The 13,579-nt window shown below is 48.3% G+C and overlaps 1 protein-coding gene across 1 annotated transcript in view; it reads right to left on the reverse strand.

Moving 5' to 3' along the window:
• Positions 1 to 13,579, reverse strand: part of LOC104617094 (unconventional myosin-VIIa-like) — a gene marked incomplete at its 3' end in the record, with an annotated part of 41,118 nt that overhangs the window by 18,778 nt on the left and 8,761 nt on the right. The window contains 11 exon segments of the mRNA XM_010282321.1: positions 843 to 949; positions 1,560 to 1,695; positions 2,186 to 2,396; positions 2,795 to 2,937; positions 4,152 to 4,271; positions 5,131 to 5,207; positions 5,877 to 6,030; positions 6,879 to 6,992; positions 7,094 to 7,236; positions 9,632 to 9,753; positions 11,232 to 11,416. Of these exon segments, the coding sequence (XP_010280623.1) occupies positions 843 to 949; positions 1,560 to 1,695; positions 2,186 to 2,396; positions 2,795 to 2,937; positions 4,152 to 4,271; positions 5,131 to 5,207; positions 5,877 to 6,030; positions 6,879 to 6,992; positions 7,094 to 7,236; positions 9,632 to 9,753; positions 11,232 to 11,416 (1,512 nt within the window).

Below are 13,579 nucleotides of genomic sequence, written 5' to 3' on the forward strand. Positions count from 1 at the left end.
TGGAGGATTTGGCCATAGTGACCTATCTGTGTAGACTTTCAGGTTCTGCAAGGTTGATATTTTAAGAGTTTCTCCTTTAATTTTGGGAGTAGGTCTGATAATGTCTTAGCAGGGAGATGCAGATGTTCAACTTACTGAAGAAAACGTCATATTTGTGTTATTAATGGTGAAATAGTCACAAGTCTCAGCATTGAAGATGGTACCCTAGTAATAAATGCTCAGATGGGGTGGGAAGAGTTAAAGCAGTAACCGTGCCGTTCTCCAAAGCTTCAGGGCACATGATCTTAAACCACACTGAACATGGAGCAAGCGCACACCCTCCCAGATGCCTGGGATGTGGAAAGGGGAGCTTTAAAGTTGAGCTTTCACACCTCGTGTTCTCTCACTCTGCTGTTGTAACAGTAAAACACAACTGTTGGCTGGTCCGTCCCCGTCCTGCTGGTGGGCTTAAAGGCCAGCCAGATTATCCCTTCATTCTGCTCTGGTCTAAAAATATTTGGTTTTCACTTCTCACTCTATAATACACAGATCTGGACCACTCAACGTGGAGGGGGTAGCTCTTTCTCTCTCAGATTTCTACACAAACCTTATTGTTCCCATCCCTACCCAATTAGGAGAGGAGCAATCTAAGCACAAAATAATATCTGACAAACAGAATGTGGTGAACTGGGGGTTGAGTGTGGATGTACCCGTGACACCGCATGAACACTTCCTGATGGTTGGTTCACACTAACAGGTTTGAAACACCCCAAGCGGCATCAGGGCAACATGACTCGCTGCAAATCTTCTGCCCCTTTCAGGAACACCCCCCATGAATAAAGATCTTCTCTCGCCTGCATTACCATTGCCACATCTGCTTGGAAGATCTGCTTGATGAATTTGTTTTTTGAAGAATGCACCAGCTGAATGATGTCTCCATGCAACGTGTCCCTGTTTTTCTCCAAGAAACCTAGAGGAATAATGGGACAACACATAGACAGATGACACAGTGCAACATGGCCAGGTTGCGCCCTGCAGGCAGCCTCTGGGTTGCTGGGCTACTGGCTCTTTTGGGGGAAGTAATGGGGGTAATGAGTGGGCAGAGAAAGGGGGGCCAAGAGAAAGAAGAAGAGGGGCATCTTGAGCCTGGATCAAAGATGTGTGTGATGCAAAGCATTGCAATGCTGCCACGGGCGCACACCAGCGAAAGGGCCCCAAACTGCAGCTCATGGGCACCGCTGAAGGGCCAAGTCACTGCGGCCAGAGAAGGAGTACACTGGCACTACTGTGGGCTACCCCCCGCCGCGCTCCAACGCGGCAGCAGCTCGCCTTGCCCCGAGCATCCCCTCACACCCGCAGTGCCCCGGAGCTGCCCCATACCTTTTGTTTCGTAGTAAACAATTCCGGCAAAGTGGTTAATGCCAAACTGGGTTTCATAATTATTCTTCGGAGGAATATAGTTGGTGTTAAGCTTGTGCTGGGAGTTCAGCTTGTGTAACATGGTGGCATCTGTAGCGGCAGCAGCTCGCCTTGCCCCGAGCATCCCCTCACACCCGCAGTGCCCCGGAGCTGCCCCATACCTTTTGTTTCGTAGTAAACAATTCCGGCAAAGTGGTTAATGCCAAACTGGGTTTCATAATTATTCTTCGGAGGAATATAGTTGGTGTTAAGCTTGTGCTGGGAGTTCAGCTTGTGTAACATGGTGGCATCTGTACCCTGTGCATGCAGGAAAAGATCTGACACTTAATCAGGGCTTGTCCCGTTAAAATAATTTTCCAAACAATAGTACATTTCTTTTTCATCTCGGGTGACAATGTGTGTTTATTTTGAGAAGACACGTGTTGGAAGGGATATCTCAAATGCAGATATTAAATAAATGGATTAAATATCACTGGCATGTTGTGCTATATTCAAGGTAGTGCTCCAAAGGATGTATATTTAATATTATTTTATTTTAAACTTTGTCAAAGGCTATTCTTCAGCCTCTTGCAGGAATATTCTTCCACCAGAAGTGGTAAACTCTTTTAAGCATGGTTGTGGTACTCATGGAAGAAAATGTAACAGCATAATAAAAGCTATGAATAGGTAACCCACTGGTGAATGTGTGTTGGGGCTGATCAGCCCTCTCATAGGGTGCCAGCATGCAAAGTGCAAAGCGGGTAAAAACAGGACAGTCACTGGCAGCAGGGCTGAGCCCAAAACACACCTTGGGGAACTTGCTCTCCTCGTCAATGAGGGAGATGATGTTCATGGGCTTGATGGCAATCATGTCCAAGGCATCCTGGTTATCAGTGAACTCAATGTGCTGCCAGTTGATGTTCTCCAGGTTGTACTCCTCCTGCTCTAGTTTGAAGACATGGCGCACAAAGAACTGCTGCAGGTTTTCATTTGCAAAGTTAATGCAAAGTTGTTCAAAACTGTGGAGGGAAGGTGAAGAAAAGGCCACTTTAGATCCACCATGATCCACCATCTTTCTCCATCTCTCTCCATGCTTGAAACAATACTCTCAGACCACGTCAACCACTCAGTAAGGTTGCTATTGGCTGAGAATTTCCTTATCGGTTCAGATACTCAGTTTTTCTCCCCCAAAACAATGTTATAGATATTATACATGTGTAGCCAAAGCCAATCAGTTTAGGAAATATATTGTCTGCTGCAAGATAAAAGTGATTAGCTCTGATAATCTCTCACACAGAAAAAGACTTGGCCCAGCCCAGACCTGTTCGTCTCAGGAGAGGTGAAAGGACTGCAAGACCTTGAACTTGGGGTGGTGAAGGAGGGTTAAGACCTGGTTCTCCTTTTGCAGGCTCCATACCTGTTCACAGTGAAGTTCTCAAAGCCAAAGATGTCAAGGAGGCCGATGGATCTCCTGATGCTTTTGAGTTCCTGGGAAGGAGGTCTGTAAATTGCAGCATTGATCTTCTCCACAATCCACACAAAAAGCCGACCATAAATTCCCTGCAATATCCCAAAGATGGAGGTTGCTGAGACAGGTTAGCACTTCGCCCTACTAGTCTGTGACACCACCTCACTCGTGATGGCACAGGCTTCCTAAAGCATGGCCAGCAGCTGAACAGTCCCTGAGGACATGCTCATCAACATTTATACCAGACTCTTGGCATGGTTTAAAGCTTCAAGAGCTGTTATGTAGATCAAGGAAAATGGACCTGAACGCCTAGATAAAATACAACTGAAAGTAAAATCCCAAATTTAGATAGTCCTAAATTTTGGATCTATGGGCTTGCTGTAAAGTCAGAAAGTCCTTGGTTTCTAAACATTGCTCTCTACAGATCAGCAGAGCCACGTTACGCTGCTAGATAAGCCAAGGACATCTCGCCTGGACAAGGTACTGGCTTAAATGTTGCAGCACTGGCTGAGCAGTTTTCTGATTTAATGAAGCAGCTGTTGCTGCTTCAGTAATTCCAGAACTCCTTGTTTTACAGTGTTATTCATTTCTTTTGTATAAGCTACAGCAGTGCTACCAGGAGGGGAGCCTAATTCAAAGGCCCATCACCACTAGAGAAGTCACTGTCTGGATACTAGTTAGGTATCAAACCAGCTAGCTTGATCTACCAGTTCCCCACAGATAGAGTGGGAGGCATAAGTTGACCGGTGCTTGTTTTGCAACCTTACATGGGGCTGCCAACGGCACAGCAGTGATGCACACCCACCCCATCAACCTTCATCACCCCAAAGCCTCAGGTGATGCTCTAAGTGCTCTGACGGCTGCTTAACCGCACTATCCCTATTCTTGTGATTTTCCGCTTAATTTACTGCTGCAGACATGCCCAGGTCCTGAAATTCAGGTGTAGGTATTACAGGTAGAGCTGCTCTGATTTACAGCAACTGAGGACCTAACCCTGGGGCTCAAGGTGGGATGTTTTTTCAGGTGAAGTAATTTCAGAACGCTGGCTCCTTCCATAGGTCACCTTTGAGTATAGACAGTCTCAAGTCCAGATTGCAAATCCCCTGAAGACCAGGCTATCTAGACTCCTTCCATCTCACCTCTTTGTGCATCCCAATGAGAACACAGTTTCAAGGCCATCTGCTGATCTGAGCTAAGACGGGCACCAAGCGAGACGCTTGTCCTGTGCAGTAGATGCTCTGGTGTTAAAAGTGGCAGATTTCTTCAGTTTATCAACAGGAGCAGAAAGGAATGCCCTAAGACTTACCTTTACAAAAGCGTCCCTCACATCCAGCGCTTGTTCCATGCTGAGAGGGGTGGAGACGGTCTCACCCCTGGTGATTATAGTCCGGCTGGTAAGGCAGTTCATCACGTCCTGAGGGTCAACCTGGCAAAGACACCACCAAACACAGCGGCTGACTTTATAACACAAGGTATCCTTGCAATGGCCAGGGCTACTGGCCTGGATGTGCATGGCCGGAGAGGAACCATGGATGGAGGTAAGTGACTTTTCTTAGCTTACAGGGCAAATATCTCAAATGACATCACAGGCATTTTCAGAGAGAGTAGTTAACACTTTTATACAGCATTTTACTATGGAAAGTGTTCTTGTGACTTAGAGTGAGATGTTAATGAGGCGTGGGGAGAGAAGATGAAAGAGCAAAGCCTGCAGAGCTGTATGCTACCAGCATGAATGTAGCTTTGCCTACCCTTGGCCCCTTTTCATACTTCCGAGATCAAACCAGGGAAGTGTACACTCCCTAAAGTACATGAAAACAGCTTGCAGGCAGTTGTGGATCACACTCTGGGACCAGCGGTGCCCAGACGGTGTTCCCTGGGAGAGTCACTGCATGGATGGTTTGGGTGAGGGTCATCTCACCTCGCTTCAGATACACACAGTATAAGTGACATCTCTGCCTCAGCAATTGTAATGAACTCTCTTTACATCAATTAGGGAAACGCTCTGTTTTAAGGACTGAACTATTTTGGATGTCCTTTTTAGGATGATGTGCCACCAAAGTGCCTGTTTCTTTCCACTGGCATGAAAGGGAGCTCAGATACCCAGCTCAGCCGGAGACACCCACCTTCACGCTGCCAGTGCAGGGCAAAGGGTGGCTTACCCAGGCCTCTCCAGCCTCCTAGAGCCGGCGGTGCAAGGAGAACCTGGCCTAGAGGAAGCTTTGCCATGATACTGGGAATATGGGAAGAAGCCAGAAAGGGGACAGCAGCACCGCAGAGACACTGACCTCCAGCAACGATGCTGCGGTGATCAGTGATGCCGACTGAACAACCTCGCAGGCATCCAGGTTGTCATAGGTCCGAGCTGGGGGAAGCAAGGCAGAGGGAAAGTCGTTAGCAAGGGATGTGGCTCTGCAGAAGGTAGATGCGGTGAGGGAAGGGGTCTTTCTCCACTGGCTCCGCATGGTGGCCAGGCAACATCTGGCCATCCAAAAGGAGAGGAAAGTTCATGCAGCTGCTGGGGTCCTGCTGCTGGCTGCAAAGGACCTGTACGCTGCTCTGCCAGCCACCCTAAATGGCTGATGGGGTAAACACATTTCTAGCGTGCAAGTATGTAAGCTTTAGGCTTCTGTCTTCCAAAGAGGCTTTTAAAATCTCTGTGTCATTTCGGACAGCAGGGCAGTTTGGCACTTTTACAAAGGCATACCCAATCACACAGGCTCTTGTCAAGCGCTCTGTTAGTCTCTCCTTGCAAAACCTGAGCCTACTGAATGGCCTGTGGCCATATTCAACCTCCCTACACTGAGGAAAGGTGGGTGTCACTGAGCGTACTGGCGTCTGGCAGCCCTGCAGAGCGGGCAGGTGGACTTATTCCTCCTTTATTATCCTTACGTGCCACTATAAGCACCTGAGTCCCTGGCATGGCACCGAGGCAGGTGGTCTGAATACAGCCCTCCATCCCAAAGCTTGGCTCCCTCTCACCACACAGAATAAGGAGTAGAAGTGTCTCCAACCCTGCATGTTGTCCTTTTACCTTCGTACTGCAGGTTGCCCATGTGCAGGATGGCAGCCAGCAGCTTGGAGATCTCCCAGTTCTCCGTGTCGGTGAACATAAGGACCTTCATTGCCGAGCGGATATTGGCGTACTCCTTGCTGTCATCTCTGCCGTCGCAGGTTGTACAGTTACCCTGGGGAGGCCAAGAGCACAGTGCATGGGGTGAAGCAGAGCGTATCTGGCATGGGTGGCTGTAACCCTAAGCTATCCAGGGCTTCCCCCTAAATCAGCAGACATTTTGTTTAAGGGATGAATAAGCAAAAGATGACGATGAACCTGTGGATCTGGCTCTGCCCTTCGGCGTAGACTATGATTCAGTGCTTAGCTTTGTGACCTTACCCTGCTGTCCCCAGCTACCCTGTGTCTGGCTGCAACCAGCAAAGGAGAAAAAGCTCCCTGAGGTAGGGGTACAGAGCGAGCAGGAAACATGCTGGAGACTCCGGCTGATCCAGCTGGAAAGCTGGGTCCCAGCCTTGCTGATGATGGGCCAGCCTTAATTACACCTCCTCTGGGCTGGAAGACGGGTAGGTAGGGAGTGGGGCTGGAGATGGCCGGCTCTGTCAGGCACGTGGAGCACAGACAGCTCAGCTCCGTATGCTGCCGAGAATGCGCCATCCAGCCGTGCGTGCCTCCTCACCCGTGGCTGCCGCAAGAGCATCGGGTCATATCTAACACCCTGGTTATTTCCAGACAAGTGGCCTGGGCAGCAGACACCAAACCTGTTCAAGCACATGCCCCGTTCCACAAGAAGAGTGGAAATAACCCGGTCCATACACAGGGGTTGAGGGTTTGCACTAAGACTGTGAGGCTTGTGGTGGTGGGACGAAGAAGTCCCACAAACCCTGTGGCTAAGACTCAGGAAGGTCATAACCAGCAAAGCAACTCATGGGCTGTGGAGAAAGCACCTCTCACTTCTCTCTCCCTTGCTAAGAAGCTTTCACCGCATCACCTCACCAAACCTGGGCTTCGCTGCGCTCTCACCATCGCAAGGTAGTTGTAGTCCGTGGCTTTCCCAAGACCCAGCTTCTTCTTCTGCTCCATCGTCATTCCTCTCAGCATGCAGTAAAACACGTGGTAATTCCTCTCGTCCTGGGCCTGCAGTAGAAGAGCAAGCGTTACCTCTGCAAGGGCAACGGCACTGCAAAGGTTGGCGGGCTGGGTGCCCGCTCCCGTGCCTTGCAGACACATCGCCTGACCTGCCTGCAGACCCGGGACTTCTCCAGCAGGTACTGCTCGATCTTCGCCCCCTCGATGGCTCCCCTTTTGTTGAAGTGGATATCGATGTACTTCCCAAATCGGCTGGAGTTGTCATTACGGATGGTCTTTGCGTTCCCGAAAGCTGCAGGGAAGAATTTCGGTAGGTTAGAGGAGACCTGATGCAGGGAGGATCATGGCTCTGGTCTCATGGGCAAAAAAAAAAAAAATTATCAAAAGAGAGGGGCTGAGAGGGTAAAACCAGCCCCAAAGTCTTACCCTGAAGTTTGGGCGGCTCAATTTTATCTCAGCATGGGGCAACAGGATATACTGCAGGTGACTGTCCTCGGAAAGAAAGAGAGGAGCACGGGGAAGGAGGCATGGGAATGGGGTGACCTTATCCAGGAAGAAGGGGTAGGACAACAGGATTTTGGCAGCAGCTGATGAAATTCAGGAGGGTCGAGCAAGCTGCAGCGTGCGAGGTGACGCTGTGTGGGAAATGACAGAGCTGCTGGTGAGTGATTTGGTGACTGAGGAAAGAGGAAAGAGCTCATCCTTTAGGGCAATGTAGCGGCTAAGCCAGGCTCCAGAGGGAGGCTTCTGCCTGCAAATGGGCTGTGCAGAAAAAGGCACCCAGAATCACAGAATCACAGAATCACTAAGGTTGGAAAGGGCCTTCAAGATCATCAAGTCCAACCATTAACCCAACGCCACCATGTCCCCTAAACCATGTCCTGAAGCGCCATATCCACACATTTTTTGAACACTTCCAGAGATGGTGACTCCACCACCTCCCTGGGCAGCCTGTTCCAATGCTTGACCCCTCTCTCAGTGAAGAAATTTTCCCTAATATCCAATCTAAACCTCCCCTGGCGCAACTTGAGGCCATTTCCTCTTGTCCTATCGCTGGTTACTTGGGAGAAGAGACCAACACCCTCGTCACCACAACCCCCTTTCAGGTAGTTGTAGAGAGCGATGAGGGCTCCCCTCAGCCTCCTCTTCTCCAGACTGAACACCCCCAGTTCCCTCAGCCGCTCCTCATCAGACTTGTGCTCCAGCCCCCTCACCAGGTCCGTTGCCCTTCTTTGGACACACTCCAGCACCTCAATGTTCTTCTTGTAGTGAGGGGCCCAACACTGAGCACAGGACTCAAGGTACAGCCTCACCACCACCACCTCCATCCTCTGTGTGCGTGTGGACCGCTGGCTTGAGCGTCCTGGCCAGCACGCCCCGGTGTTGATGCTCCAGGACTGCTGGCAGGTGACGGAGGCGCATCTGAAATACAGAGCCTCTCTTCCCCTCAACCCTAGCAGTGATGAGGTGCACGTTCGAAAACACCCTGGTGCATGCCACGCACCACGAGGCGTCACAACGCCAGCGCTCAGGCAGCCCGGCGGTGCCCCAGGAGCCCCACTGCATCCTCGTGCCACGACGGAAGGAAGCTCCAACGGAGCACAGAGAAGGAAAGTTCAGCCAGTGACTTTCTTGACTGCTCTGCTAACGTTATTCATGGAAAGCAGAATATTCACATTTCTGTGGATTCCTAGGGGGATGTTTACCCAGCAAAGCTCTGCTCCCTGTGAGTAGCAGGAGAGGGAAAAATAACGTTATACTTTAAGGAAAATACAATTTTTCTGCGTAAGTGTAAAAGGTCCATCTGGCATCATCTAGGGGCCAGAAGGTCAGACCACCTGTTTAATTTACAGACATCCAATTAAAACTGGTTGCGGTAACGGCGTGGCAACGTACCTACGAAGGCCACGAGCCGATTCTCGTTATCTGGTTCTTTCTTGAACTGCCTGTATTTCTCTTTCTGCATCCTGCCGCCATTCACTGATCTTGGAAGGAAAAGGTGGGGTTTGCTATTGTGTATTGCCAGCACGAGGTGTTTGGTCTGTGAATCTCTGGTCAAATTAATCTCATGTTTTGCTGAACCAGCAAAGAATAGGAATAGGATTTTTGCAATTATGGTCCAATAAAACAAAAAATGAGTTAGTTGAATATGCAGCATTTGCAGAATATTGGTGCTCTGCTTATAATTACAGCGCTGGCAGAGGTGGTGAGAATTTTCGAAAGAGCTTTGTGTGTTTGTTGATCAGCATTTTTAAAATCCCAGTCTACACAGAGAACTAGGAAAAATTCAGGTTTCTGTTTTGAAATTTTGGGGAACAAAAATTCTGACTTAAGTGGAAAAACACATTTTTCAATTTTAAGTGAATCAAAAAATTGAAAAATATTTCAGGTCAGCTTAAACGTTTTGCTTTCACCAATATTTGTGAAAAATATTAATGGACAATTTAAGAGCCCAAATCAGAGAATATTTGTCTTGTGAAAAATAAATTCAAATGGAAAGAAACTGAATGTGCTTTTTAACAAATGTTTACATCATTGCTTTTGATATTTTTTTTCAAATTTGTCACTTTTTGAAACTCAAAATACAACTCAAAATACAAGTGACTTACATTTGGCCATATTTTGTGGTTTGTGAATCTGAATTTTTTTTGCCAGCAAAAAAACACCTCCATCATCTGAGGTCTCACCTTCCAAGATGGGATTTGCCTCCAGGACCTGCTGCTCAATCCAGGAGTGCTGACCGCTGATGGCTGCCAGGAACTGCAGAATCAGTTTTGTGCTTTCTGTCTTCCCAGCTCCAGATTCACCGCTGCAAAGACGACAGGAACCGAGGTCAGTGGAAGCCCTGCTGCGTCCCTGCTAGTGTCCCTCTCTCTGTCTCCAAAGGGACTGATGTCTCTGTGCCTATTCTGCTAGTGCAAGCAGGATGAGGCCACCAAGGATGGGTTTCCAGCATCCCAAGGACTGGTTGTAGGAGACATGGAAGGACACAGTACCAGACAGCTTCCAGCCAAGATCCAGATTCTTTTCCCAGTTCATTTGGCCCAAGCTGTTGCTTGGGTTTGGGTCTCTCCAGCAAATACCATCATTCAATCATCACTAAGAAGGTCAGGAAGCACTTTCAGACAGTGCTTTTCCAAGTATGATCAGCAAACCATGAGCCTGTGGTCCAAGGGGCCAGCTGGTCCCATGGGGCACCTTCATGGCCAGTCCTGAGCTGCCAAAATGCACTAGGAGGCAGATTGCGAAATACTGTCTTTTAGTGGCAGGCACTTTCACAGGTCCCCTGGGCATGCCCTACCAAGGGGCAGGTAGGAGAGGAGGTCACGGGGCAGGAAGCAAGAGTTATTCCCCAAAACTTTCTCTCCACTGTCAACTTGCAATGGCTCAAGAGGGAGGGCTGGGCAGAAATCCCTTGGTGTGAGTCTATGGCCTGTCTAATATATGGGTTAACCAGTATAAATGATTGAGATGGACCTTCCTGGTGTTCAGTAACCAGCCCTGGCCCCATGGCCAAATTTCCTCGCTTCTCAGGGTTGTCTGGCCACTGGCACATGGCACCACGCCTGGCCTTGACTCTTCTCTGGGCTCCGTATGATGCTTTTTCAGCCCTGCAAGGTAATCATTACCATGTGGTGTTGTCAGTCCCACGTATCTGAAATACTGTGCGCGGGGTGCTCTAGAGAAATGCTTTTGTGCAACAAAACTTAGGGTAGGCATGCCTTGGAGGCAGGTGATGCATGCAGGACTGCTTGAGGGTTGAAAACCCAATAGGGTAGTGTTGGAGGGCTGAGAGAATAAACTCTGGTTCATACCACCATTTGGGACAGACTGAACTGAACTATGCCCGTAACTGTGACTGAGCATTTCTTGGACCCAGTGATGATGAGTCCGGAGCAGAGCCATGCAGGGAGACACCAGTTTAACAGTGTAAAGAACCACAGGTCCGATGATCAAGCTTGTCCCTGGCCTTTCCTAGTGCAGAATGTATAGATCTTTGCATCTTTGATGTTCATAGGAATATTGGGTTTAAACTTAAAAGGGGAGGTTAAAGTTGAATATTTGAGATTTATTGGCTTCTAGGATAAATACCAAAGGATTGACAAAGCACCTTTCTAGGAACAGTGACCGCAAGCAGAGACCACTGGGAATATGTGGATGGAAGACCTAATAGATCATTGAAATTTCTGATTCTGTTTGATAAGCTGTTCCCTATCAATCAACCACACTGCAGGTGCTCAGCATCCATTTTCAGGATATGGCCCATTTGGAAATTCACCAACTCACCTTATGATACAACACTGGTCCTTGTTGTTGCGCTGCATGTTGAAGTAGCAGTTGTCAGCAATTGCGAAGATGTGTGGTGGCATCTCACCAATCTTTTTGTTGGTGTACAGGCGTATCTGCTCAGGTGAGTAGATGGGTAGGAGCTGGTAGGGGTTTACTGCCACCAGTATTGAACCAGTGTACGTCTGGAGGAGAAGCACATGATGGTTTATGGGGACACTGAGATGTGGCTGAGAGACTTTGGCAGATTGGATGGAGTGTGGAGGCCAGAAAAATCAAGGTTTTTCAAAAGCTAGATGAAAGATGATGCTCAAGTCAAAGATGCTTGCGGCGTGGAGCCTGGAGCAAAATTGGAACAGAAGTCCCGAACTATCTAAACCAGTTCATACTCAGCCTTGCTCATGCACACCATGGATTCAAGCCTTAATTCATATTTCAGATGCTCCTCAGTTAGGATTCAGACTTTCAAGTCAAGCTCATATTTGCAAAAATATCGCCAGAGCCAGCACATAGCCATACATCTTCATTGCATTGCAAAAATTAGGAGAAACTAGAGATGAAAGGGACCTGGAAACCATTGCCCTACCTCAAAGCAGGACCAGCTGGATCCAAACTATTCCTGACAGATGTCTGACTAACCTGTTTTTAAAAATCCACAATAGAGCTGCTAAGCCTCCCTCTGCAATACATTCTTCTCTACCATCTCTGCCTAACCAAACCTCTCCATGCTGCAATTTGAACCTTGTCCTGTGCACATGGATATGGCCCACAAAGTCCTGATGTATCCCTTCTCAGCTATTTCTGAGTAATTTTTGGAAATGGCCTTTTGTCCTCTCTGTGGCACTCAAATGAGCAAAGCTGTCCTGGGCCTTGGGCAGCAAACCCTTCTGTGGTGTCTTGCTCTTTCATTTCTGCCCTTCCAGAAGCCATTTCTCTCAGGCCGCTCACTAAAGAACTCATGACCTCTGTCATCTTGCTCAGATCCAGCTCTGAGGTTAGGAGGTTTGGCCACATCTCAAGCTCAAGGCAGAGAATTAGGATCTCCTTCCCCAATTTCAGCTGTCTAAAAGTTGGAGTCTAGAGCAGGTCAACAGGGCTTCATCTTGTGCTAACCAAAGAGCTTGAGATGAAGGCTACTTTCCCTCCATGACTTCAAAGGAGCCCAGTCACCTTCTCTAGGTTAACTTTTGGAAACTGAAGTTACAAGATTAATCTCATCTTTATTTCCTGGTGGGACCAGCTGTGAAAGAGCCCCCTCTGCTGCATATATTCTTTTCAGGAAAAAAAAAAGACATTTCAACATAAAAACAATCAATAATCCTTATGGATTTTTACCTGCATGGCCTAAAACCAAAAGTAAGCCTTTGGCACAAAGCCACAGGCACAAAGAGACACAGTCAAGGATGCTTGTGAACCGAGAAGAAAATCTCCCCGTGCTCTGCTGGCTGCTCCTCTTTTTGTGCATGTTGCAAACTGGCTGGTGAATAAAATGAGTCTGAGCTGTTCCTTACTTCTGAAGGCAGCAAAATAACTACCACTGCTGGGGATACCTGGAGACACAAGCTGGCAGCCCCAGCTCAAGTTTCTCCCATCAAGCCCAGTTTCCCTCAACCATGATGGAAAGGGCTTGAGTGCAGCGAGATGATCGTTTGTTTGCCACCGTCTACGCGACCCTTCCCACCAGCTCAGGCTGGCTGAAAGGCAGCCAGTAGGTGGCAATTGTGTCCTGTAGCAGGGATGGTGAAAGCCCTTAGGGACCCATCAATTTCTAGCCTCATCGCCACCACCAGAGAGCAACTTTCTGTTCAGTCCCAGGTGAGGTTTGAATTTACGGTGGTTACTGAGACAGGGTACAGTAGTCTTCCCTGTAATAGGGGGTTACATGCCAGTAAAGGAAAAAAAGCTCTTTAAGCACACGAACAACATTGTCACAAATGCAAAGGGTAGAAATTGGCTGTGAAATCATGTAGACTGGATGTCAGAAGAAGGCGGCGTTGAAATAAGGGATAAAAGAATTCTGAGAACAGCCTTCCACGGGGACAAAGCAGGTAATCTTAGTGCTCAGAGAAGGAGTGAGCTCAATTTCTGAATGGTATTATGTCACCAAGATCCCCAGTCAACCCCAAGTCTCCTTCTAGTCCTGGGTGAGATACTTGGAAGTCTGTTTTCCTCTGCATAATTTATTACCAGGTTAATTTTAGGTACATTTCTAATCTTCCGGAGCCTCTTTTCAAAAGGACTGACCCTCTGCAGAGGTCTGAAATCCCTGTGTTTCAACCACGCTGGTCTGCCCTGCCCCAAATGCAGCCAGTGAGACTTTTAAAGGAGTTAACCATCAGTTGCAGGAA

The sequence above is a fragment of the Phaethon lepturus genome, unplaced genomic scaffold (genome assembly GCF_000687285.1).
Source record: "Phaethon lepturus isolate BGI_N335 unplaced genomic scaffold, ASM68728v1 scaffold10412, whole genome shotgun sequence".
In the NCBI taxonomy this organism is placed as follows: domain Eukaryota; kingdom Metazoa; phylum Chordata; class Aves; order Phaethontiformes; family Phaethontidae; genus Phaethon; species Phaethon lepturus.